This window comes from Halichoeres trimaculatus, unplaced genomic scaffold, assembly GCF_033239565.1.
Source record: "Halichoeres trimaculatus isolate MK-OKI-2021-1 unplaced genomic scaffold, fHalTri1.1 fHalTri1_scaffold_15, whole genome shotgun sequence".
Classification (NCBI taxonomy): domain Eukaryota; kingdom Metazoa; phylum Chordata; class Actinopteri; order Labriformes; family Labridae; genus Halichoeres; species Halichoeres trimaculatus.
Window position 1 is genome coordinate 33,806,292 of NW_027437193.1, and position 27,621 is coordinate 33,833,912.

Here is a 27,621-nt window from a genome sequence, read left to right on the forward strand (position 1 = left end):
TATAAACTTGATGTCAGTTTTAGTAAAGTTCAGACTCACACTGTATGCTCTGGACTATTAGAGTGAACTTTGTGAGCCTTCTGTACAGAGCACAAGCTCATATCCTCCTCATTTTTCCTTAATTTAAAGAATAAACATCACTCTGTGACTCTACAAGGTAAAAGGAGGTAGATCCAACATTAGATCCAGTTGATGTTAGTAAAGATGAAGAATAATTAAGAAATGATGAAGGCAACGAGCTGCAGGCAACCTCATGAAAAGAAAGTAAGAGTGACTCTGAGCCTGAGGATGATGATGATGACTGAGGGTTAAAAGTACAGTGACAGGTAACTGCCAGACTAAGAGCAGGAGATAGGGTGTTAAGAACATAAAAAATCCATTTATTTTTCTACTTTCTTAAACGTTTCATGTGAGGTTGGATAAAATATGTTTCCACTCTTTGACCCATTCATTTCAATGGGGTGTTTCCTCAATGGTACAGTGTTGCCAGGCAACATTCAGACATCAAATCTTAAAAAAAGTTATTCTTTAAAGCTTTTGCACATTTTATTAAAAACGCAATGTAAATGTTCAGACCAATTGTTGTTGTTTTTGTTTTAAATGTGTTGAAATATTAATAAATAACTTTTTTTTTTTCCATTACTGACCTTTATGGTACAGTGTTGACTCAAGGAAACCAGGCCCCAGAAAACATCTATGAAAAATATCTATTTTAATTTTTTTTTAAGATTATGTTAATTTGATCTATCTTAAGACAAACAAAAAACAAACAAATGAATGAATGAATAAATAAATAAATAAATAAATAATCCAACTGGCATCACTAAGCATACCATAGAGCAGGGGACGGCAACGTTTACTATCAAAGAACCATTTTGCTCCTTCTTCCACCAAAGAAAATTAGTCTGGAGCCACAAAACATAACAGCTTTTAAAGGTTTATAATTTTTATTCTTTGTTTGTTTTTACATGTTCAAACTAAAAACAAAAACAAAAAGGAAGTGTAATGTGCATATGTAGTCCGACTTTGAAATGAATTTAACACGAAATATGTAGGCTTGTTTGAGTCCTTTCGTTTTTGTATAAAAAGCCACGTTTCCACCAAGCAGACCGGTTCGGTTGGTCTTGGTACGGCGCGCTTTTTGCGGCATTTCCACTGACTTATGACAGATCCCTAAAAACCGAGACAAGCCGGCCTACTTTTTTGGGACCCTTTTTTGCAGACCAGATTTTTCCTGACGTTGAGCCTTGGAGTTGATATGTCTGTGAGTTAAACATTCTAATTGTTGCTGCAGAGAGACATGTCTTGGATAGTTTTTGTTATGTTCAAAGAAAAGTTGTTTGGTTTGGTGGAAAATATAAACAAAGCTAAAATGCTGGTTTGCTAAGCTAACTAGCTAGAAGTTTGCATCATGACCTGTTTCAAGCTGAGAGCTTATAAAATGTCAGTTATCACTAAGTTGGATAATGTGTGTACCTTCTAAACATTTGCTGTGGGTCTATTCAGAGGTTATAATGTAGAGGGGATGGGGAATTCATTGAGAGTTTTATTTCATGTTGAAGCTTGAGTTGTTGAACACTCATGCTTTGAACTCTGTACAGTGTAATTTTTATCCCTGTTTACGTTTTTACAAGTTATTAATACATTCATTTTTCAGTTTTACAGAAACAGCCACCAGTAAAGCCTCCTTAAGAACAGAAACAGTTTTATTGGAGTTCTTCTTCGCTATCTGTCTATCCTTGCTAAGGAACACAATCACAAGGACAGAATAGTGTATGAATAAACCTTCCCAGTCCTTTATCAGCCATCCTCAATGACAGAAAGTGTTTGGTGCGAGCGCTCTGGGCTTCTGCTGCACAAAAACACTGCTGTAGGGGTAATTTCTGCCCTAAACCTTGTGATAGGACCCAACTTGTTCCATCCCGGAGTATCACTTTAAAAATACACTGAAATCATTCCTATATACCTGAATAAGCTTTGGATGAACTAAACCATGGTTTCATAATCAGTCTACTACTGACATGAAAAGAAGAAATCTGGCTCCTGAGAATTCCCAGGCACTTTCCTGAGTGGTTTACAGAGGCATGAAAGGAACAGGATGGGATGATAAACACTCAGTGAGACAAAAAGGAAAGTTCTGCAGTCTGAGCTGACTCCTGTCACAGATATATGGTCAAATAATGAGTTAAGAGAAAAAAAACACTTTACTGAACTGAAGAGAAACAATTCTTACTGCTTAAACCACAAGACATCCAAACAGACCCATGGGAAGAAAAGTGATGTTAGGAAAACGTCATCCAGAGGAAGGAAACACAGAAGCTTCCACAGAAATAAAAATGCTGAGCAGGGTTTGTACTGTCAGGAGTCAGAGTGAGAAGTCTGGCTCCAGGTTTGGACCCAGACTGGATCAAACAAAGACCAATGAGCAGTTAAACAGTCATCACAAATCCTCCTTTCAGGCGTCAAAGATCATGACCGAGCCAGGCGATCTCATCCAGCAGGAAGTCGATGTCCTCTTGTTGAGTAGCAGGATTGGAAAACACACACCTGAAGAAGTTGACTTTGTCTCCCATTGGCTGGTAGCCAATCAGAACAGAGCCCTTCTCCATCATCCTGCCTTTGATTCGCGGGGCCACCTGCAAAAACAGCATGAGGAATAAACAGTTAGTCTGCAGCTCCGGTCCTGAGCGAGACTGAGCAGGACTCATCGTCTAAGCTGACCTGGTGGAGTCTGGAGTCCCTGTCAGGTCCATGTGGATGGCCTCTCAGGCTGGGGGGGATGTACCAGAAACACACGTTGCTGTGCTCCGGCTGGATGGGCCAGAGACGGAAAGATGTGCACAGTGACAGATTAAGACAGGAACGATCAAAGACAAATGATCTGTTCCTTAACCAGACACTCAGCTCCAACGACTGATTGAGCCCAGATGCCATCAGGAGGGAGTGAAATGTTTACATCTCTCTGACAGAGTTAACCCTAATCCTTACTTTGTAAATGAAAGAATCACATTTTCTTTCTCTAAGTGGGTTTGAGCTGGGGAACTACATTTACCCCAGAAAACAGCCCTGTCACGGAGTAGTACTCTCCAGAGGTCCAGCGTTTTTGGGAGGCAGGGCCTGAATGTTTCTGATTGGTGGAGCAGCCACAGTGGTTTTTCCCCCTCTCTCAGCCCACAATAAGATGACTCCCAGCTGTGATTCTCTTGGTTTGATAACTCTCAAACAACAGCCATCTTTAGCCCCGTTTCCACCAAGTGGTTCTGTTTGGGTCAGCATGAAATGGTATGGATTGGCTCAGTAAAGATCCTGTCTGCACTTCCACAGCCAACCATGCTCTTCTTGGTAGGCAGCGGGTAAGCTGGATGCAGATAGCCATGACAGCTACCTTAAAGAGTTATGGCATAGCAGCACGACCCAGTGTACCCCGCTAATAAATCCAACGAAGAAAAAAGTGACACAGTTATGTTTCTACAGAAGTTTCATGCTGTTTCTGACGCTGTTTTCCAAACCAACAGAAAGTTCTCTTCAGGAAGTGGACTGGAGATTTAAACATATCAGGGTTATGTGTTGTTCTTTATTACTGATGTCACACAGGAAGTGACCATTCTTTACACCAACCAATGGACTACAGTGTTTCTAGCTCCACCTTCTGAGGTTGGATTATTATGTCTGTCACTCCAACATAAGGGAACGTGGGACGGGGTCGGTAATTTGGGGATCTGTCTGAAGTGAACTTAACCTTGATGGAAACAGGCCTTGTGAACCTGATGGTGTGAATGTGCCCAGTTCCAGTTTGAAGAGTGACCCTGTAAACTGGAGACCTTCAGGTGAACGTGTTAGTGGATATCCAGTTTACAACAGTTGTCCAAACACAAAAGAAGTTCTGGGGGATGATCCCAAATTAGTTCGATATGTTTATGTCATAATCTTTTCATCAAATCAGTAGTTTGCCAAATGGTGAGGCAAATGGTGATGACGTTGTCTCTGGAACTCCTTTCAAGTGTCAAATCCATCTGCAGTGAAATACTGCACCACCCAAACCAGCACAGGCTGAATATCTCCATGCTAACAGGCTAACTGCAGTGCTGAGCAGCTTGTCTGTCTCATTCTAAGGGGTCATTTTGGCTGAACAGCCTTGGTTGTCTTGCTGCCCTTCACTGGTCTGATGCTGTTTTGCAGTTACCTGTGTTTTTTTCTCCATACATCACTGTGCATAATGTTATACCCCGCTGTTTGGGATTATGAACTAAAAGTTCCTGGTCCCTCTGGTCCAAACGCAGCCTACGATGATCTGAAACCTCACAGGGTTTGTTCTAATCTATGGCACTTTGTAAACCAGACACACCCTCCAACAGAGGAAGACCAGTGATTAAAGATTTCCACACCAACAGTTTGGCCATCACAGACCGATCACAGCGGTGAACATCAGGCCTTACCTTGTGTCTGAAGACCAGCTCAAAGTCTGCCCTCCTTTGCAGCTGATCGTACAGATACTCAGCATTCTCCAAACACTTGTTGATCTGGGATCCAAAACCCTCTGAACCCTGAGAAAAAAACACAATGGAGCAGACAGATATAAAGAGAGACAGAAGGGGGCGCTATGTCATCTTCGATTACAAAGTTAGACAAGTTGCACAGTTTCATGATTTAAAAAGAAAGTTAAAAATCTAGCATTACTTAGTTTACAGAAATCCTTTTAACTAGTGATAGCACTGTTTCATAGCTCAGAATGAATGATCACTTCTTAATGCATGATCATTTTTCTTAATACATTATCATTTCAGCTGTTAACTGACCAAAGTTTGCCCGGAGGTCCAACAAAACACTTAGATAAAATCATTGAACCATTTGAAATTCATCTTACAGTACTCTCATTATTTTTATCCATGTTACTTTATTTTTATTGAACAAAGTTGATTTATGTATTTATTATCAGTACAACCTTACAGACAGACAGAAATCCTCAACCATCCCCCAAAATTATGAAAAGCTCAACACACTGCCATCATTGGGTCAGTGGAATCAGTAAGAACACTGGGTTCAGTGTTATCAGTGTGTGATTGGAGAAAAATACCTTTGCCTTCCACATGAGCCAAAGTTTAAAGGCATCAACGTGTCGGCCACACTGGATGCTCTTGTCCCCGGTGTCGTAGCTCATATCGTAGGGTTTGTCTCTCTGGAAGAGGTACTCAGCCCCTAACTCATTACACTCCTGTAGGAGGCCCTGTGGAGACAGAGACCGAGGGGTACACAATATATATATATATATATATATATATATATATATATATATATATATATATATATATATATAACTGTACACACTTTTCTACCTGGGTTAACAGGTTTATTTGTTTATAGTTTGATCACAGCCCATCTGGAATGACAGAGTTTTGGACCTATACTGCAGCCAGCCACCAGGGGAAGCAGTTTTTGTGGGGACCTCACTTTGAGCTGTATAGGCCATTTTGTTTTGTTGCAGTCTATGGTTGTGACCAACATCAGCACTCCTTGGGCTCCTGAGCCGCTGGAAGCAGATTGGTTGATCACAGGACACATTTATCCACTGAGGGACTTCCTGTTATGAGTTCACACATGCAGGTTACCCTAAGGAGAGCCAGAGGGTACCAAAGTCTCACTGCCTGCAGAGTCAAAGTGCACACGCTGACTCTGTCAGGCAGGACAGCCAGGACAGCTAGAAATGAATCAACCAGCAGGGGTTTAAAACAAGTTGGAGTCACTTACTTTCTTCTTGACCAGTATGACCGAGCACTGCAGAGGGACGCCCATCATCTTGTGAGGGTTCCATGTCACAGAATGAGCCCTAGGAGGCAAACATGAGCATGTATGAGCAGGTCAGAAACAGAAGGATATCCTACTTCATCCTAAGCTCTGTGCAAAAACGGTTCTGTTTAAGTTCTCTTACAGCACGAGAAGAGTTTGTCTATTATCTTACATAAAGCACACCACACCACTCAAAGGAGGGAGAGGCCTGTTCACGTCATACACATCTAATCTGTGGGAACATGAATCTCTGCTGATTGTCATCATGAGGTAAACACACCCTCACAGGGAATCAGTGCAGTACATAACAGTGGATCTGAGCCCCACAGAGGAGAACAGTGAGGCTGAGTGTGTTTCATGTGGTTACCGTTCAATGCCCTGCAGTTTCATCCTGTGTCTGTGTGACATCAGCAGGCCTCCGCCCCACGCTGCCTGAGGAGAGACACTCAGACTCAACACAGGTGCTTACAGACACGCTCAGCTTACAGACACGCTCACCTGTTGACTCCCCTCACAGCCCTGAGAGTCTGTGGGTAGAGCTGCTGTTTGCTGTTCAGGCTGTGACCCCCTCTGTGAGCAGCTTTGAACAGATAAACAAATAAAAACCCTCGGGTCTAGTCTGGACTCTCTCTCTCTCTGAGCTGGTGCTTGTTGTTCCCATTGGGCTGTGTGTTTGACTAACCTGCTTTCTTTGCATGACTCCAGTTCAGGAAAGGTGACTCGGAACCTCTGACAGATGTTTGTTTTCCAGAGTCTCACTTAAAGATTACTGTGGGAAACCCTGTTTATAATGTTTTGAGCACTTTAACCCTTTAACTACAACTCATTTAACCCTTTAACTATCAATCCTTTAACCCTGTAACTATCCCTCCTTTTAAAGAGGCTGTGAGGACTATCTGTTTAAATTGGATTGCAGCGACACTTTTGGAATCATGCCCACACAGTGGTGAAGACATGACTTTTACTGAGGTGTGTGTTTGTTTTGGAAATGAATGGAGATCATATCTTCTTTTTTCTTCTTTATGTTTCTTTTTTTAACTCTACTTTTCTTGGTTCAAGTCAAACTTTTACCAGATCCAACTTCACGAGGTATTTATCAACAGTTAGGTAGAGCTATGCTTTGAAACCTGACAACAAGCTAACTTTGTCAGTTTGTAGCCTAGTTTAGTATCCGGCTATATTTATCTCTACTCACAGCTCGGTGCTCTGAGACGTGTCTGTAACGTTAGTGAATCCTGGTTCTGTCCTACCAGAGCTCATCTACCAACTCCAACCTCACCAAGCAGAGCTAACGTAACCTGGCTCTTCATTTTATTGATAGACTCTCAAGTTTGAACAGACCACTGCAGAATAACTGCTGACTGTGGGTTGGAGTCAACATTAGCACAAACAGTTTAACCTGGTTGTAGTCTTAAGCTCATGTTTACGCCTTCAGCTCCTGTTTTAGCCAATATTTTATGCTGCGTTCCATTTGTACTCGTAACAAGGAAGTCAGGAGTGGGGGTGACGCCATCTCTGAGTTCAGCGTTTCAGTTGCCAAGTCGGAAAAACTTCCCTTAACAGCAGTATTTCTGTATATTTACATGGAATAATACTCTATAAACGCCTGATTTATTGTGACAAACACTAGAAAGAAATTCTAAGATAAACAGAATCTACAGGAGCTTAATTAAACTTAACTGTGCTTAGCTGTATACCCCAAATTTGGAATTTCCTACTGGGAAATCAGGGGTGGTGTGGGTGCTCTGACTTGCAAGTTGGAAATTCCGACCCTGGGGGGCATTGCAGCTGGGCATTCCCACTCGGAACTTGGAATTCCAACTTCCGAGTACAAATGGAGCGCAGCATTAGCCTTAAGCTTGTGGTTCAGCCTTTTCAAGACCACTTAGGAAGTTCTCACAGGAACTTTAATCCTTTAACTCCCACTCATTAAATTGAGGAGATATGAAGTCTTTTTTAAGCTTTAATCCTTTAATGATCTATCTAAAAGAAAAAAGTATATATATTTTTTTATGTCTTAAGGGTACTGAATAGTGGAGAGCAGCCTCAGCTTTCACTGATTGTTGTTGATGAAGAGAGGCCTGATGGGAGTCAGGAAGAAAAGAAGGTCTTACATCAACATGCATCCACAATGAGTGTTTGTCACAAACATCTGCGATGTCATCAAGAGGGTCAAAGGCTCCGTACACAGTGGTTCCTGCTGTAGCATTCACATAGAAGGGAACCAAACCCTGCAGAGAGAAAGAGAGGCCATGAGGCTGTGCTGGTTCACACACTGAGGTTTAAGGTAAGAAAGAAAGAAAGTCTTCAAGTTTGGTGTCGGTGAATAAACCCAGAAGTGAACTTAAACTATGATCAGTCCCACCTCATGCATACCTTTGTTTGAGCCGTAACGATGGCAGACTCCAGCTCTTCAGGGATCATTTTCCCTCTGGAAGGAGCAACAAAACAGTCGGTAAGCAGCATGCCATCCTTGTTTCTCAGAGAGCCTTTGTTTTTAAGTTCAGGTCTTATACTTCACAAACCAGACTTACTGGAGTCTCACTGATATCTGAAGAAAAAAAGCTCCAGTTTGTGCACAGCTGAAAGAATCTGAGGTTTTAGTGACAGCAAAACAGTCTGAAACTCTTTCACCCCCTGTTGAGGTGCCAGACCTTAAAAGGTGGAGCCAGAAACACTGCAGGCCGTTGGTTGGTGGAAAGAATCGATGCATGTAGACATGGAGGATGATGTCTAATTCATTTCAACCAAAGTTCTAAAATATTCTTTAAACAATGGTCATTTTGAATAAAGTGGAATAATATTTAGTCATACAGTGAAATACAGTCAGATTTTTAGGTCCAGAGCTTTTTCTGCTGTATTTAATGAACGTGTCCAAATTTAGTTTAGTAAATAAAGGGAATTGAAGAAACAAGGTGAATGTGTAATGTGTGTATTATGGATTAACTGAAATGAAAACCTCAGTTACTAAAATAAACATTAGTTGCAGCCCTAGCAAGTTGTAACCGTATGATGTGAGCTTGTAATAAATCAGTTTGCTATCTGGGTAGTTGTTTCATGGCTGTTTAACTTGGTGGTCCAAAGGATTTTTCTGGGTGAAAAATGGTCCTTGGTCCAAAAAAAACTCAGATACACTGACGTACATCATGTAGTTTCAGTTATTCCATAAGCTTGGTTTTCTTGTGTGCCATTTCTGAGCACAGCTTCAGCTGTTTCTATCATTCCTACTCTGCTGTGCCAAGGTTTCCCTCAGTGTTCTTACATCTGAGGCACGAGACTGCAGAGCCATGCATCAGCGCTGAAGAAGTGGTTGGGTAGGTGAGTTATTGGAGACACACACACATGCACACACACTCTTACAAAGCTACAACAGGTGTGCAAACAGTTTGTTATGCATTCTACTGATCATTGTGTGTTTCCCACCCACCTATCATCACATCTGACCACGAACACATTCTCACTGCCCATCCCCAGCACAGCAGCAGATTTCTTCACTGAATAGTGGCTCTGAATGGACACAAAGAAAGACATTCATCTTCGTTAGCTCACTTCAAACAGCTGCACCGTCCTTTCAGCTGACTGGAGTGGCTGCATTGTTGGCCTCAAAACACGCAGTCCCAGGTGCACGTCAGGAGAAACTGAACACAGACAGGATCAGAACTCACCAGAACACACCAGAACTCACCAGAACACATCAAAACACACCAGAACACATCAAAACACACCAGAACAGGTCAAAACACACCAGATCCCACCAGAACACACCAGTACACATCAGTAAAACAGGAGCCAGATCAGGATTCCACTTTAAAGAAAACAGAAACTGTTTGAGAGTCAATCACTAATCCAAAAAGTTTGGATAAAGATCTTGAACAGAATAAATGTGTGTGGTGTTTCACAGTAGAAAACCTCAATAATAAAACCAGTAATATGAAAGCTGCTTTGGGGAACAAGCACCGCAGCAACACCTCAGTGCCCCCATGAATAACTCTAAAGCAGCTGTCTGATGAACTCCAACATCTCACCACACACATCTAGAGGGACCCAGACATATAAAAGCAAAGAGCGAATCAGACCTCTAAAACTGACAGCAGCAAGCCTCACTGGTTTGAAACCTCGATTGTCTCCTTGTTTCATCTGTTCACTGAAAAATGTCCTTTATCTAAATTTGCTGTTTGGCTACACATCACCATCTTTCCAAAGGATTGGTTTGATCCCTTAATATCTGCTGTCTGTTTATATTTCATCTTTAACAGTATCTCATGATGAGCATGATGTCCACCTTTAAACAGCTGAACAGGTGCTGTAAAGGTCCATCTATGCTCTGTGTTACATACGAATAAGGATACAGACAGAGCCTTTTGTCTGTCCTCTGCGTTCACATTTTGTCTGTATTCCTCCACTTTTCCAAGAAGCTTACTGATACGAGCCAAATGGAGCAGTACCACCAGAAACTGTGGGGGCACTGTTGCTGTTACTACCTGATAGGTATCTTTCAGACACGAAGATAAAATAACGATGGCAGAACTTTCACAATGAGTTTAACAGCCTCACCAACCACCGCCTGCTACAACACTGCCTCCATTTTTTAAAATCTTTTTTGTTAGAGCTGCATGTATGTTTTTGAGTTTGTTGTTGTCTTTTGACTCCGGGCTGCCCCAGATTTAAAAGATAGAGTCTGGGCATAATAATAATAATGATTATTATTATTACTATTATTATTATTATTATTATTATTATTATTATTATTATTATTATTATTATTATTATTATAAAACAGACTCAAAGCTGAGAGTGCAAAGACCTGAACGCCTGCTCATATTCACGGACTCTTCTAGTGGATGGTCCGAGGACCAGATGAGCTCACGTGTTCTGAGGTGAAGATGGCCAGTCCAGGCAGGGCCCCCATCCCTCTGGTCTTCACCTCAGGGTAGAAATGATATCTGGCCACCTGGATGCTGTACAGGTTAGAAATGGTTCCTCCTTCACAAAACAGAGAGTAAGCAGTTTATTGAGCAGCAGAGTCCACTGTACAGGAACAGATGGACACAGCACTAATCTACTGTTTACCATAATGGTTCAGAGTGTAAAGTGTGAACTGTACAGATACTGTCAAAGATAAAGATGGTGGCCTGTAAGGGGCAGGCCTAACTCTCAAAGCAGCGTTCAGGGGCATTTGGAAAGTGAATCTCTTGGGGAAGTTGCTCCAAGCAGTGGTCTGAGGCAGAAAGCCCAAAGAAGAGCTGCTTGACTCCTCATGCCCAGTGGAACGAGAGTTCTCATTAAAATGCCTGCTCGCTGTTTAACACTGACATGGTGGTATGGCAGGGTGACGTGGAAACACAATTTTGTAGCAGTGTCAACTTAAAAAGTATACATCCATGAGCCTTTACAAGGACAAAAAAGTGAATAAAAACAAATTTAAAACAGACGTGATGATGAGAACCGTGATGAAATATAATGGACACTTTAGTCAAGAAGCAAAGACGAGACAAAAATGTCTCACTCTTATGGTATTCAGTCGACCTAAACTAGACTAAGACTAAAAGACTTAAGACTTTACTCAGACTAAAACTGGTTTTTAGTTTACTTAAAACTAAACTCAGACTAAAGGTTTTCAGATGACTGAACTATGAATAAAACTAACCCCTAAATTCCACGGCATGTGCCGCGCAAAGCAGCCGAGCGCCGTAGTCTTGCTCGGATTTTCAAACCTCACTGGAAACAGCGCACTGCTCAATCCAGGGGGGGATGGCTGTTCCTCGGAGAGTCACAGGCTCTCATGTGAATAGCGATATCACACCATCACCATCCACTCCCATAACTTTTGATATGTCAGTCCACACCTTGTCCTTTCTGCCTGTATCCTTATAAGAATAAAGGATGTTTGGGATCATACAGAATGTTGAACTTCTCCACTTCCAAGATCAGCTTCTCTTCATCCATGCCTCAATGTGGATCTGGGACCCTCTGACCGACTGTTTACCTGATGCACGTGCCTCCAGATGTGACGTATTTATAACAGATTGGGGAAATTTACGTTTGAGAGTTTGTGCGTTGTGTTTTATTTGGAATCTTCTGGGTACTTCACACAGTGACTTCCTGTGCTTTCTTATCGACAGTGAATTTACGAGGTTTGGAAGCAGCTGCGCAGAAAATAGACCTGAAGCGTATTTCTCACGCCTGGGTGCACGCCGGCGCTTTAGCAGAGCTTACAGTGGAATTTGCCTGATAGATTACAATGGAATCTAAGTGCTCCCCACGGGCGCGGTGTGGCGCTGCGCTGCACAGCGCGGCGTGTGCGGTGGAATTTAGGGGTTAATGGTGTGTTATTCAGAGGCTTAGACTAAATCAGAATTTGCTGTGAGAATGAACAGTTTTGTTACACCCAGCGTCTCTGTGTGGACTGTCTGTAACCATCAGGGTCATTAAAGAAAGACGCAGCTCCTGTTTTCTTTTTCTTATTCTCCAGAGTCATTACTGAAGGCCTTAGCATTAAAACACATTTGACAATCTGCTCATGTGATGATGATTGACCCTGTGGATCCAGATAAAGCCCTGACTCATTCTGTTGTCAAGTGAACTGGCTGACTGGTGTTGGAGCTGGCTCCCCAGAGTCCACCTGACATAAGCGTATGCATGTAGTGGTAAAAGAGACTGAGCTGTAATGATAGGGTGACAGTCCTGTGAAGATTAGTTCAGTTAGCAGAAACAGCTTGTTAATTTCTCACTCTGGTCAGAGAGGCGCTCATCCTGCCTTTAGGTAACTCAGGTCACACTGAAAACTTTACTGATTCACGTCCTGAGACCTGTGCTCTTCTTTTTGATGCTTCCTCAGCCGTCAGTCTCAGCTTTAATCAGAATAACTCTTCATCCGTTGCTCTACACCTTTGGTGCATTTTGGTACCTGGACAGAAGATCCCATCTCCCTCATCACTGGACCATCCCACAATACTCTGCATCTTCTTCAGCAGGATCTCCTCCATGAGGATGAAAACAGGAGACACTTCATAGGTAAACCTGGGAAAGAAACGCACCATAAAGGTCCAGACTGAGATCAGTTACGCTGCAGACACAGAGGTTTTAACAGTAAGAGCAGTCATCAAATATTAAACTGACACACCCAACAGCTGACTATCTGATTATCAGAAGACCCGCCTCTTTTCAATACCAATCTTCAAAATAGACTCTCATAACCAAAACTTACTTTGTTTAAAGAAACTATTTGTATTGAAATTCAGAGAAATTCATTAAAATAAAAATCAGAAACTGCTTTCATCTTTGACTTTAAGTCACTAAGATCTGTGTAAATGTAATTCTGATGACAGCTCTGGTAATGGGCATGCCTTGGTTATGTTTCTCAATAAAGTCACACACCTTCCTGTCAGTCTCTTGGGAACAGGGAGCCAACTTAGGGTCTAACTCAGCTGACTGAAGGCCCACTCATGCTCAAACGTGGATCTGGACTGAGCTTTCTGTCCGTGCTCTGCATTCATTTCGTCTGTATTCCTGCACGTTTCCAGTTGTCTTACAGTTACAGGCCAATGGAGCAGTACCACGGGAAACCAAGGGGGCAGTGTTGCTGTTACTACCTGATATGTAGCTCTAGCTCTACTACTGCACCTCCATCCAGCCCACCAATTAAAAGAAGATATTAAAAAGTAGAGGTTCACGCTGATCAGTTTGATGCTACAAAAACGATGAAGAAAGAATCCCCCAGACTGCTCCTCCAGTGTTCCCTAATGATGATGATGATGTTGATGTCTTACATGTTGGTGTTAGCTGTAGAGGTCAACCACTCTCCAGCCAAGCCGATCACATCCAGACCTGAAGACAGCTGGTTAAAGAAGCGAGGATGACCTGGAACAAAGGCAGGGAGGAGGCCACAGGTCGTGTTAGTGAACCAGAGCTGCTGAGTAAGGTCATCAGAGAGTGATGTTGGAGGGGTTTCATCCTTTATTACAGAACTGCTGTCAGAAACAGGCAGGTTCAACTACTTCCATGACTTTCACGACTAAAGGTTGTAAGGTTAAGGCCTCTCCTTTAGGAAGTCAACTACTTCTGATCACCATCCACCACCAACCCAGGCTGACCAAGACCACTGTCCACCAGATCCATCAGATCCATCAGATCCATCAGATCCATCAGATCCATCAGATCCATCAGATCCATCAGATCCATCAGTCAGCTGTGGGTCAGTCATCAACATGCAAACACACACACACACACACACACACACACACACACACACACACACACACACACACACACACACACACACACACACACACACACACACACCTGTACTGACACCATATTTGAGTGTGTCCCTGCAGTCCACCAGGAGCTGCTCCAGGGTTTCTGGTTGGTCAGGCAGGCTCAGGCTGAAGCCCTCCAGTCCTTCCATCAGCTGATGAGGATGATGGAAGTCAAGGACCTAAAAGCAAAGAGCAGAGATTTTGATAGTCTCTCATTTTGTCTGTCTTTTGCTCAACAACTTAACAAGTAATCAGGTTTTTCTTCTGAAAAACCGGAGTGTCAACGTACTTTTCCTTAAAATCTAAATCTTACAAATGTCCTGTCCAGAAAGTTATCTGAGGAGGATTAAATCTTATATAGCAATGAGAGCAGTGGATTCTGGGAAACCAAGCTGAAGTGTTGATGTACAGGCAGAGAGGGTTTCGTACCTTAGAGTTCCTCTGGTTGGACTTGCAGATGTAGGCCAGTAGGATGTGAACCAGCTCCTGCAGAAATCCCTGGGTCATCTCCTCACTGCCTGATGGGAGCAGGTCTGTGCATTTTAAATCACACAGACACAGACACACACACAGACACAGACACAGACACAGACACAGACACACACACACACACACACACACACACACAAACACACACACACACACAAACACACAAACGGACACACAGACACACAGACTCTCACACACACACACACACACACACACACACACACACACACACACACACACGCACATGCCATGAAGCAGACAGTCAGGAAAAATAATGTCACAACCACCAGAAGAGAAACTCACATAAAAAGAAACTCTGCCTTTTTTGAGCGCTCCCAGCGCCATTTCTTTGTCCCTCCCCCCAAACAACTACATATGCTGTGAGGTACTGATGTTTTACAGTGACACAATGACTTGGCTCCTTGCCAGTGGAACACCAAACTGGTTCTTTGGAAGAGCATGATTAGCCAACCAACCAACCAACCAAGCACTAGGGCTTTGATAGTAATGCATATAAAACTTTTTATTCATAATGTATTCACATTTCAGAGAAATCTCAAAGTGCTACATGTAGAAGCATAAAAATCTGTAAAAAAAAAATGACAAGGGTAAAAATCAGTCGGGAGTAAAATCAGGAAAAGAACAGTACGTTACAAACAGGAATACAACATGTAAAAGAGCAAATTTAAAGACATCAAAGGTTCAGATCCACGCTGTAGGACAGAGGCAGCTTGAGGCAGTGTCCCATGTCTGCTATCTGTGAAATGCTTTGCTGAAGAGAAAGGTTTTCAGCTGTTTTCTGATGGACTGTCTGTGGGCTTTTTTGTGTCTTGGGGGGTGTTCCAGAAGCGAGGTGCTGTGCCGCAGGCAGCACGGTCTTCCATTGTGCGGAGCTTGGTTTTGGGTATGAGGAGGCAGTTTGAGTCACTGGATCAGAGGTGGCTCATGGTGGTTTGGGAAGTAAATTGTTTTTTAAACCACTGAGCTGTATGCTCACTTTCACTTTGGGAATCCTGATATCAAGTACATTGCAGATCTTGTCAGGCCAACGCTTGGAGTCACAGTCACAGTATAATTGGGGGGTACATTCATTTTTGAGAGTACCTGGCTACGTGTATGAGACCTTAGTTCTGCTTGTTTCCCTCCAGTTTGATTGCTCCCTATGTGTTTCACCTGTGCCTCATTTCACACCTGTGCTTGATTGACCTTGTGTCTATTGAGTCTCAGTGTTTGTTAAGTTCCTTTGTCAGGTCATTGTCTGTTTGCTGTCGTGCTGTGTGTTGTTTGCTGTCGTGTGTGCCCTGAGTCCTAGTGTAAGTTTTTCCAGTGTTTTTAGGTTTGTTTCTTTTGTTAGAGTTTTGGGTTTTGAGTTTTGGATTTTTGAGTTTTGAGATTTTTGAAATTGACCTTTTTATGTTCAATCTGCTTTTGGGTCCTCCTCCTTTTGTTTCCTGCTCCGTGGTCCATGACAGGGTGCTTTACAGAGAGAGCTCCAGACCAACCAGCCAGATGGCCTGATATTAGGAGACAGTGCCTATCCACTCCTACCGCGGCTGATCGCTCCTTTTCTTGCAGCAACCACACCTGTGCAGGCACACTTCAGTGCTGCCCACTGCAAAACAAGATGTGCAATTGAGCGTTTGAATGGAGTTCTGAAGAGACGCTTTGCATGCCTTTACAACTCGAGAGTCGAACCACAGGGAGCAAGCAACATAATACTTGCGTGTATTGTTGTGTATTGTCTTGTATTGTTGTGTATTGTTGTTTATTGTTGTGTATTGTCTTGTATTGTTGTGTATTGTTGTTTATTGTGTGTAAGAACCAGACCAACCTCTGTTTCTGTCAGAGCGAGGAACTGACTGGACGTGGAGTAACACATCTCTGATAGTTGATTCTTTGACACTAATATATGGGGGTTAAAGACAGAAAAATTAAATATATTATTGTGTTACAAAGATCTGTTTGTGGGATTATTTCATGGGGACATGATCTTTTTGTTTTATTCTTACTTTACAGAAAGTCTTCATTGGTAGCCTCTGTGTACTTTATCTGCTCTGTCACTGTAACAGTTAAACAGGTCAAGTGACACGTAGGTTGTAGGTCAATGATACAAATGCTGTAGTATTTGACAATTTTTTTAAGTTTTACACATTTTCTCTAGGAAATCCACCTTGAAATCCTGCCCCCTGATGGGAGCAGGATAATCCTGTGTTTTTGGATCAAAGAGCTGGGGTCAGATGGATGGACTGGAATGGCCTGGGTGTGAGTAGATAATCTTTCATCTGGAGCTTCTGTGGACGTAGCAGGGTCGTCATAGGATTTCAAGTTGTTTGATGACTGAGATGCACAGTGGAGGTGTGCACTACATCAGTTGCAGTAGCTGGGTGGTTTGAGCGTGACGTCCAGCTTACAAGGGTTGGAGTCAGTCTCACAGTGGAGCGGGTCACAGCAGACTTAAGCCAAGAAAAGGAGAAGATCCTCTGAACTGATATTTGAACCTCTGTTTGAACCTCCTCAGTCTGAGGAATCTGTCACTGATGGCAGGAAGTCTCTGGTACATGCATAAGCCAGTACATTCTGACACATGACATCAAAAACCAGCACAAAGGAACAAAGATAAATCTCATGGACTGAGGTGTTGAGTGGTACCCCACTCCTGGTGTCATTGGAGTACCCCTCCAGCTCCAACCAGCTGTTTCTGGCGTTGAAAAAATGCTCACTAATAGGTGGCCAATGCCAAACACTGCCTCTGGTGATCAGTCAGGCTGTGGTCCACTGACGCTGCAGACACATGTCAATCTCTGCAGAGCAGATTGTACCAAACAAGAAATCAGACATGACAATGATCAGAGTATCCGGTCATTTCAAAATAGAGCTCCATGTTCTATCTCCCAATAATAAAATGTATCCTTGTTCATCAAAACTACGTCACTGACACATGACTAGAAGTCATCAGCAGGTCAGATCCAGAGGAAATCCGACGCCATGGAGTCTAACATGCTATTTAATCACCATGTACATTGTCATGGGTGGTATTCCTGCAGGAACATGTGGTTCTCCTGGGATCTATGATCTCGGGTACTCAGCTGCTACGCCCCTAGTATGAATTGGCGCGTGTCCAAGAACCACAGCACAGCACAGCGCCCATGCTGTATGTGTGAATTAGGGGTTAGTCCAGCTTGTGTGACCCAGAGACTAAGTGTGCTCTTACCTTTGCTGTAAATGCTGCTGAAGTCAGTTGATGTGTGTGTCGGCTCTGTGACAGCTGCTGAGTCCTCCTGCTGCTTGTTCCTCTCAGATGATTTCTCCATGATTCTGTCTGAAAGAACACAAACTAAATGAGCAAGGTATTTGTGTGGGGGTGGGAATAAAACAGGCCTACATCATTTCATTCCTGCCAGTGAAACCTAGCTGCACTGTGGGCATTTTTAGAGTTTATCTTCTTTTTAAGTTGTAACCTTATTTGCGTCATTTACTATTGCCAATGAATTTCATTTGAGTAACTGACCTGACAAGCTTTGCATCTATTAACAATCTATAACATTAAAAGAGGGTAAAAAAAAATCCTTTTTTTGCCCTTGAAAGCAGAGTTTTCTTCAGTATACTGTCACAAGTTACTGTAAATTTATTTTCAAATTCCAACAGTAAAATCCGGTAATGTTTAAACACAGCACTGTAAAATGACAGTAAAATACTAGCAAACCTGCCAGTACTTCACTGCTGTTTTTCAGCAAAGACATTTTTTGTTGTGATGGTTGACAGGCTATCTTTGCCCCCCCTGCATGAACTAGCTGCCTGTGCTCCGCTGCACAGACAGCTTTCTGTGCTTATCTGCACAGAGCGGCCTCCTGTGTTCCACATGACACAGGCCCATGTCCTTAATGATTTTTAAAGTGCGTTTAGTGTTTATGCTAATAAATGGGATGTGTTGATGGGTTAGGGTTCAGACCATAGACTGTAAAAGGGATGTACATCGTCTTGCTCAGCTCCAAGTGAGGTCACCACAAAAACTGCTTTCCCTGGTTACTGGCTGCAGTATAGGTAAAAAAAAAAAATCCATCTCTCCAGTCATTCCAGATGGGCTGTGGTCAAACTTTAAAAAAATTAATACGCCTTGTGGAAATGTTTCTCATGTCAAATTGTTGTTGTGGTGATTTGAAGATATCATTTGACTGCCTTGCATTCTAGTCCTCTTTTTTTTTTCAGAAAAGTTTCGTTTTCATTAGTTATAAGAGGTTAAATACAAGGTTTTAAGTCAAGTTTTATGATGACTGACAGCTGACGTTCTTGTGTGTTTTTTTTTCTGGGATTGTCAAATATACCTGGGGTTACAGTCAAGGAGTGATTAGACTCTCCAAATAGAAAAAAAATAGGCTAATTATTATTTTTGTCTCCTGGCTCCACTCAGACTCTCCCAGAATCCCTCACAGTCTCTACTGCATGGACTCTGGCTGTACAACTGCTACCAATGGCTGTGCCTGTGACAGGGGAATTTTGTCTTCAAAACTGTACAATGATAAATGGCGGAGCCATGCTGTCCACTCTATATACAGTCAATGGTTCAGACAGACAGGACAGCTGGTCATTGCCATTGAGCATAATCGGCCAGTCTGTGCCATTTAGAACACAGACAGCCTGTACCCTCTGCGCAACATCTCAGTGTACAGCAGGGTCTTATATCCACTATGCTCCTTCCTTACTCACAGTTACTAAACACCATCACAACAAAATGTCTTTTCTGTAAAATAACAATAAACGCAGGGTTGCCAGTATTTAACAGGGATTTCACATTCATGAGCTGCAACTCAACCTACAGAATTATACTGTAAAATAAATTAAATCAACTGTGAAAAAAAAACCCAGAAAATTACTGGCAGTCCCTGCTGCAGATCTTTAATTTATCTGAACTCACATTTTATAGTTAACCTAACAAATGATTTTGTGTTAACTACACTCAAGTTTACTGCAATGACATGAGTTGTCTAAACACATTTCTTTTCAGCTTTAAATATAATGATCTGCCCTTCTTGGAAATTTTGAGGCAATCGTTTTTTCTCACTTTTTTTTAAAGTTGAGTCAACAGATTACATTTTACAGTGTATCCAGTCATCAGGAGGAGCAGCTGAAGATGTTTCAGATCTGTAGATCCCCACACCTCAAACCCTGGTCCCTCACTGCCACTCTATCAAAGGCACATCAAGGGCACGTGCGGTCAGGAAATTTATCCTCGAGTCTGTTTGCATATTATTCAAATGGATTTCAGAATGATGTTAGAATGAACAGCATGGAGCCACAGCAACAATAACTCTGCTGAAGATGAAGATGCTGAAAATTAGACATCAGACCATCACATCTAAATCAGATCATTTACAACATGAAACAGGGTTTCTTTATCCTCCCCATGGTTTCTGTTCCTCTGCAACTCATCTAATGTTCATAATGAGCATTTCAATGGTTTAACTAAAGTTTGATGGAGGGTCACTATCAGCAAGTCTGCTGCTCACAGAACAACTGTTTCCAGGTTTCAGTTGGCTCCAGGTCATCTCTCTGAAAGAGAAAACCAAATGACCCACATGTCTGCGGATTAAAGCTCATTCATACCAGCTCACATGCTCAAACCTCCACAGGTGACGGTTTGATGCCGTCCCTTTCTAGCTCTTGATCACAAATCTAACCCACACTTTGATTTGACTTCTGTTGTTTCAGTCTTCAGACTTTTTACATTTCAGCCTCTGATTTTTTGCTGTTTTTAAATCCTCAGGAGATTCTTTCATCATACCATGACGCACTTTGACATAGTAAGGATTTTGTGATGTAACTAAACAACCACATTAATAAATGAATAACCACACTACTGACAGTATTTTGTTACTAAAGAGTTTGAACAATGTTGTTTTCAAAGTTTGTAGAGTAAGTCTTACCTGGGAGCTGCAGGAAATCCATGTCATCTGAAATGACAGGGAGCACGCTGAGGATGTTAGAGAGGAGCTGAGTCCAGGGTCAGTCTGATCTGATGAAGAGGAAATCTCCACTGAAGCCTCCTGTGTCAGAAAAGCTCTGAGTAAAGCTGCATGTCTGAGTTCACGAGCACATCAACCTGAGCCACACTGACTCTTTGGTCTGTCACACTGCTGCACACACACACACACACACACACACACACACACACACACACACACACACACACACACACACACACACACACACACACACACACACACACACACTCACACACACACACACACAGAGGTGTGGTCTGCAGACAGCTGCTGTTTGACAGTCATTGAAAGGAGAAAGAGACCTACAGTTATATAACAGCGTGCTCTGATCACAGTAGCACGCCCAGGTACCACAGGTCTGTCCTGCCCCCACTCCTCTGTGCTGGGAATGAGGGCCTGAGGACCCACTTCATTGATTTGTCTCTCTTCATCCATTTTGGGCTGTAAAACCTCAAACCTGTTGACTCTTGGTCTGGCTCTGCTCATTATGTCTGTTTGCCATCGTAGTCAAGATAAATACAAACTGATTTTAACACAGTCTGTTTTATTTTGAAAGTCACTGGGTGTTTTTAGGTGTTTTCCGTTCACAACTTTCTGTCCTGCTCGATCTCGCCTACGTTGAGTTTATGTCTCACAGCTCTGTCTGTCAAAAATAGGATGGCTGCGTATTGCCTGCAACATGGCAGAGCAGCCACGCAGATGGACTTGTAGCAGAAAAGATCCAGTGTGAGTTGACACATTAACCTGAATGGAAACCTATCTGCAAACATTGCATTTAACAGACAACCTGTTTACATTGGCTCTTAAAGCAGAAATTACTGTAACTGTTGTATGTGCTTGTCTGATATTTAAGATGGTAGCTCATTGTGCCCATAGACTGTAAAAAAAAAAAAAAATGGATGTCATCTTGCTCGGCTCGGACTGAGGTCACCACAAAAACTGCTCCCCCTGGAGGTAAAAAAAAATCTGGCTGTCCAGTCATTCCAGATGGGCTGTGGTCAAACTAAAAAATGAATACATGTCATAGAAATGTTTCTAGGTTAAAAACAAGGTTTTACGTCACGTTTAACAATGATTGATGGCTGATGTTCTTGTGTATTTTTTTCTGGGATTGTAAAATATTTTGGGAGGTAGAGTCAAGAAGTGATTAGACTCTTAAAAAAAAAAAAAAATCTTATTTTTGTCACCCGGCTCCACTCAGATTCTCCCAGAATCCCTCACAGTCTCTACTGCACAGACTCTGGCTGCACAACTGCTACCAATGGCTGCGCCTGTGACGGGGGAATTTTGGCTTCAAAACCTTACAATGATAAATTGTGGAACCACACTGTCCACTCTATATACAGTCTATGATTGTGCCTAATGCCAAGCACTACTTGAGACACTTTGGGCCAATCTCAGTTGACCACTTAGCCCTTGGTTTTGTGTGTGCATGTGTAGATAAGTGGTGTCTTAATTCACTGTAAGATCAAGGGGAAGCGCTACACAGCCCCTGAAACAAAGACAAACCACGATCTCACTTGAAACCAAGGGCTATGACAAATTTCCCAAAATGTGGAATTTTTTTTCATCCGATATCCAATCAATCATTCAATCAATCAATCAATCAATTCAATTTGTATAGCATTGAGTCTGTAGTTGTGCCAATTGTTAAGGCGACAATTATGGGTAGGCAGCAGGCCATCCACTTCACCGATCCAGAGGAACCTTTGAGACAAACTCAGAGCCTCCCAGAGAGATGTATGGTCAGTAACTCTAACAGGACATTAAGACTAGAAGTTAGACTAACAGAAAGAGTGCTGAGAACGCAGTGACCTAGACGGATTATACGGAACAATGAGCTCTTTAAGATAATATGGCCTGATGCCATTAAGTGCTTTATAAGTCAGAAGAGGAATATTTAACTCCATTATAGATTTTATTGGTAACCAGTGTGGAGATGCAAACACTGGAGAGATGTGCTCTCTCCTCCGAGTCCCAGTCAGTACCCGGGCTGCAGCGTTCTGAACCAGCTGAAGAGTCCTAGCTGAAGAGACTTATCAGGACAGCCGGATAGAAAAGTTAATGTAGTATGTAACAGTGCAAAGCTTGTATGACTAACATTCTTTCTGTCAGTCTGTGGTCTTGTGAAAGCTGCTTATCGGGCACCCAAACTCAGATGAAGAACATTAATTTCATCCAAACACATCTGTTCTCTCAACTCTTTGAGCTAAGCATGCTTCGAGCAGTAATGATGCTCAACATTTGCCTTTTTCATTACTGCCAGCGCCTCGCCACACAACCGGCACACTGGCTAGCTGGTTACTTCAACAAAGAAAAAGTCATTTTTTAAAGAGTCCTTTGTCCATTGTCCCTGAAATACTCGTCATTGTGCCATGATGCATCACTTGTCATCACTTTGGGACCCTGACGTACGATTGGACATGAAAAGTTGTCTGTTTTATTGTAGAAAATTAAATTTTCCTGAATTTTTAATACATTCACACTACAAGTGCAACATTTTTATCATGTCCCAGGCCATCTAAAATGGTCTCGCAAGGCCGTATATGGCCCGGAGGCCGTAGGTTCCCCTCCCCTGCCTTAAAGCAAGCAGCGCTCTGTCTTCCATAAAAAAACAGCTGAGTATTACGACAGATCAAAGTGGCAGAAAAAGAAGAAAAGGATCAGCTGTTACCATCATCTGACATGGCCAACAAACACTTTCTGACAGCTCTGCCATGGCATGCTTCCTGCCCATCCACCTGTCTGTGCTGCACTAGCTAATAGTGACCAGCAAATGGCAGCAGCAGTGTTACTGACTGAGAGTAAATAGTGATTAAAAAAAAAAAATTTGACTTTAATTTTCAGCTTACTTTGACATTTATATTTTATATTTTCAGCTGACTGAACTCTAAAGACAGGACACTGTTTGGTGCGGTTTGATCTTATGACTTGTGCCACAAATCAGGAGCAGATCTGTATACAGACTGATAAAAAACAAGGCAAAAATGTGAGAAATTAATGGATGAAATAAGATCAACCAGCAGCTCACATATCTGTCCTCAGTCTGTGTGTGATGATGATGATGATGATGATGATGATGATGATGATGATGATGATGATGATGATGATGATGATGATGATGATCATGGGGCACAGTGCTGGTTGAATCAGAAAGTCTCCTGTATCTTGGGTGTTTCTCAGGGAGTTAAAGACGTGTTGTAGATGTCAGCTCCAAGTTTCTTTATCACAGCCAAGCTGCTTGTTGGAAGGTCACAAGGTTTGAAGAAACCTGAACACTTCCCCCCTGAGGTCTGCAGAGGCTCTGATGGCATCCTTCATTACTTCTGTAAACATCATTTAGCATTTAGTGCAGTTATTGCTTGAGGGTAAACCTGTTTTTCTGTCTGTTTGTTGTCATTGCTCTGAATCTCCTGCAGAGAGCAGCTCCTAACACAGGTCATGTCCTGGTCTGACAGGTCCATGAGGATGTTTGTAGTTTAAAATTTTATAAAGTCCATGAATGACATCATTTCAGCCTCACAACCTTGCTCGGCCATTTACATGTCGAAAATTTTTGCATTGCACACCTTTGAAAATGTTAAACTTCCGTGCAGAAATGGACGGACTAACAGAAGGTCCTAATGTCTAAAGTACAAGAACTCTTGGCATTGATATGATTCATAACACAGATATCACCATGGTAACTGTGTGATAAACAATTACTGGCATGATATCACCGCAAATGCAAATTTTGGATGATGATGATGAGGAGGATGAGGATGATAATGTGGACTCTGAGGATGAAGGTCCAGTGACAGGGTTTACTAGAATAAGTTAGACACAGTCTGTTTAGACTCCTTGATGCGTTCATTCCAATATGGTGTTCCACAATGGTTACAGCGCCACCTGCAGGCGACGCTCAGACATGAAATATGATAAAAGAGGGTTTTTTTTCAAGTGTTTAAACTTCACTGTAATCTGTTGAGGCCATCAAGTATTATCCATGTGTTGACAAAAATATGTGGAAATATAAATGAATAAATAAATAACCTTTTTTCATCACTGACAATGGTGCCTCAATGCCTCAAAGCAATGCTCCTACAGAAAACAACACGATAAATATTTTCTTGAAATTTTCTTTAGATTATGTTTGTTTGATTTATTCTATAACAAAATTAAAAAAACACAAACAAACAAAAAAATAACAATTAGCATCACTATGCATACCATAGAGGCTGTTCTTTCACAGTAGTATGACACATGTATAGTGACTCTGCTGCCATCTACTGGACTGTCCTGGTACTACAACCACATGCTCACCCTTTCAGATCATCTATCCTATCCTGTGAATGTCCTTATGCCACCAGAATTGCTGCTGTTTGGAGCTGTGCAAAAAGTCTTATTGCTTCATCTTTGAGGTGAGTAGGGGAGACCGGGGTGCCCTGAAATAGATAGAGCTACATTAGTGAGGTGAAATGTTATTTAGAGGTGAGGAAGGTTTTTTTTTTTTTTTTTTTTTTTCCCTCAAATTACTTTTGTGACTACCCAGCATGCTTTGTAGTTGAACTCATTAAATGTACATGATGTTGATCATGTGTCGTTTCAGCTGTCTTTCTTTCAAACTCCAGAATCACTCAAAACTGACTTTTTGTCTTGGTAACACTGGTGCTCTCAAATTTAAGAGTTGGTAGCACTAGCAAAAACTTTCAATCTGCTTCTGCAGTTTGGGAGCACTCTGACTGAGTGACCCATCCTTCTCAGCCATGTCCCCTGCCTCCCCTTTCCTCAAAGTAACCCCCTTGGGAATCAACAATTGGGAATGAACAACATACATTTCAGTACACCACTCAAATGTAAGCACATTTATGTAACTGAACAGGTGTGAATGCTAGAGGATGTATACCAAACTGATATTGATGATTATCTGGCTCCCTAGCATCTCTTTGAATTATCATTGCTGCATGGAACAAAGCCAGCTCACCACCTTGACAAGGCCTCACAGCCACCGCCTCAATGGCGAGAATGAGGTTGACCAAGTTGTTGACTGCCTGAGAGAGTGATTTCAAATGTGGACTCAACGTCAGGTACCAAAACTGTGCTCTGATCACCTAAAGCTCCCCTGAGGAAGGATGACATCATTCCTCTGCAGCAATAAGCTGCATTTACTGAATTCAGCAAATAAATCTGCCAGGAAATGGCAGAATGCCAAGAAAGGGCCATCATCCATGGTCTCCTCCACCTTCACAGAGCGAAGCAGCGAAAAGCATATCAAAGAAAAGCCCCATTTTTTTTTTCTCCAAACTTTTTTTTATTTAAGTTTTCAATAAAATGTACAACAAGCATGAATGTACGGATGGAGCTTGATATAAAATACAACACAAAGAACAACCATGAAAACATACCACAGAATAAGAGTTCTCATGTCTGGCCGACTAACCAAATAAAAGCAGATAAAATTGTACAAAGATAAGAGACAATATGTACTTGACAGTAAAACAACTGTCAAGTACATATAGAAAACAAAAATAAAAAATACACCTTTTTGACCAATAAATTGAATAAACTCTCACATTTGTAAAGTTGAAATAATGTCAGTCCTCCGAATCTGGAGGTGGGATATCAAGACAAGCAAAGTTCTTCACATAATCAATAATATGCAGCGTCTTGCCAAAAGAGTCACAAAGGCAACTAGGTCTGCTTTAAAACGAGGCAATTTCAAATCAGTGGGTGGAACACCAAAGCAGGCGGTCACAGCAGCAGGTGGAAAGGGGACCTCAATACAGGCTGAGATCGTCTCAAAAAGTTTAGACCAAAAGTTGCAAAGAGACGGACAGGACCAAAACATATGACCATGCGTTGTGGGGGCCTGGTGGTAACGATCGCATGAGGCTTTAACATTTTCATAAATCTTGGCCAATCGCACCTTGGTAAAATGTGTTTGATGCAAAACTTTACATTGGATTAACCCAAGCCTTGGCACAGATTGTAGTACAGTGAACAGGATATAAGATCAGCTTCCACAGATCATCTGAAATTAACCCTCCCAGATCCTCTTATAACAAGAACAAACACTGTACAATATGAGCTGCGGACAGGTCAGCGGGGCCTGTTGTTCAAGGCAGCTATGAGGGGATCAGGCTCTTCCCCAAGTTCAGAAGGGCTCACCTGGGGAAAAGCCTGATCCCCTCAGCCAAGGCTGCCTTGAACAACAGGCCCCGCTGACCTGTCCGCAACTCAATGTTTGTTGTTGTTGTCTGTTTGAGGTGCAATGTTTGTTGTTGTTGTTGTTGTTCTGTAATGTACAGTCAGTGGAAATGAATTTCCCCTCTGGGGAACAATAAATCTAAATCTAATCTTCCCTCCCCTTTTAATGTTTAGAAGGGCAGTGGGGCACAGTGAAGAAATGAAGTCATACATAATAGATACAGCACCTTTTTTTGTGAGAAGTTTCCAAAAATCATCTAGAGAAGTCACACCAGAAAGATGATCACTGTGCTATTGAAGGAGAGGCACGCTTCCTGCTCCTAAGGCTCACAGCTGAAACGGCAGAGGATACAAATAATGGAGCATGCTGACGGTCAATTTCTCATAAAAACTACCCGGCTCCTAACATACCTGGCACGGTGATGGCAAGGACGTGAGGCGAGCGGAAAGAGAAGGAAGGTCCGCCTACCGGAGAGCAAGAGGGAGCAGAATAGCCTCTCCCTTTTATACACTGCCCCCAGGTGGTGATAGGCCAGCAGTACAGAATGATGAAGGGCTGCAGGACTCATCCTGCTACAATTATATCAAGGATCAGGTTCAAAACTTAGTCTTCTAAGGGTGTACATATATGCACGTGGCACCAGGACACCCTAGGTCGCAGTTCGACGATCGACTTTGTAGTCGTGTCGTCGGACTTGCGGCCGCATGTCTTGGACACTCGGGTAAAGAGAGGGGCGGAGCTGTCAACCGATCACCACCTGGTGGTGAGTTGGCTCCGATGGTGGGGGAAGATCCCGGTCAGACCAGGTAGACCCAAACATATTGTGAGGGTCTTCTGGGAACGTCTGGCAGAGTCCCCTGTCAAAGAGAGCTTTAACTCCCACCTCCGGGAGAGCTTTAACAGT

General features: G+C 42.4%; 1 protein-coding gene across 1 annotated transcript; it reads right to left on the reverse strand.

Annotated features, from left to right (window-relative positions):
- Nucleotides 1–1,223: 1,223 nt before the first annotated feature.
- On the reverse strand, nt 1,224–27,180 carry gad3 (glutamate decarboxylase 3). Its single transcript, XM_074688505.1, has 18 exons — nt 27,128–27,180; nt 26,944–27,049; nt 20,453–20,572; nt 17,743–17,850; nt 14,472–14,575; nt 14,086–14,221; nt 13,554–13,644; nt 12,692–12,804; nt 10,652–10,767; nt 9,212–9,291; nt 8,161–8,215; nt 7,899–8,015; nt 6,152–6,216; nt 5,746–5,824; nt 5,075–5,224; nt 4,437–4,544; nt 2,722–2,811; nt 1,224–2,636 (listed from the first exon to the last, which is right to left on the reverse strand). The coding sequence occupies exons 3-18, from the start codon at nt 20,472–20,474 to the stop codon at nt 2,463–2,465; spliced, it is 1,608 nt and encodes a 535-aa protein (XP_074544606.1). The 5' UTR covers nt 20,475–20,572; nt 26,944–27,049; nt 27,128–27,180; the 3' UTR covers nt 1,224–2,462.
- Nucleotides 27,181–27,621: the final 441 nt, after the last annotated feature.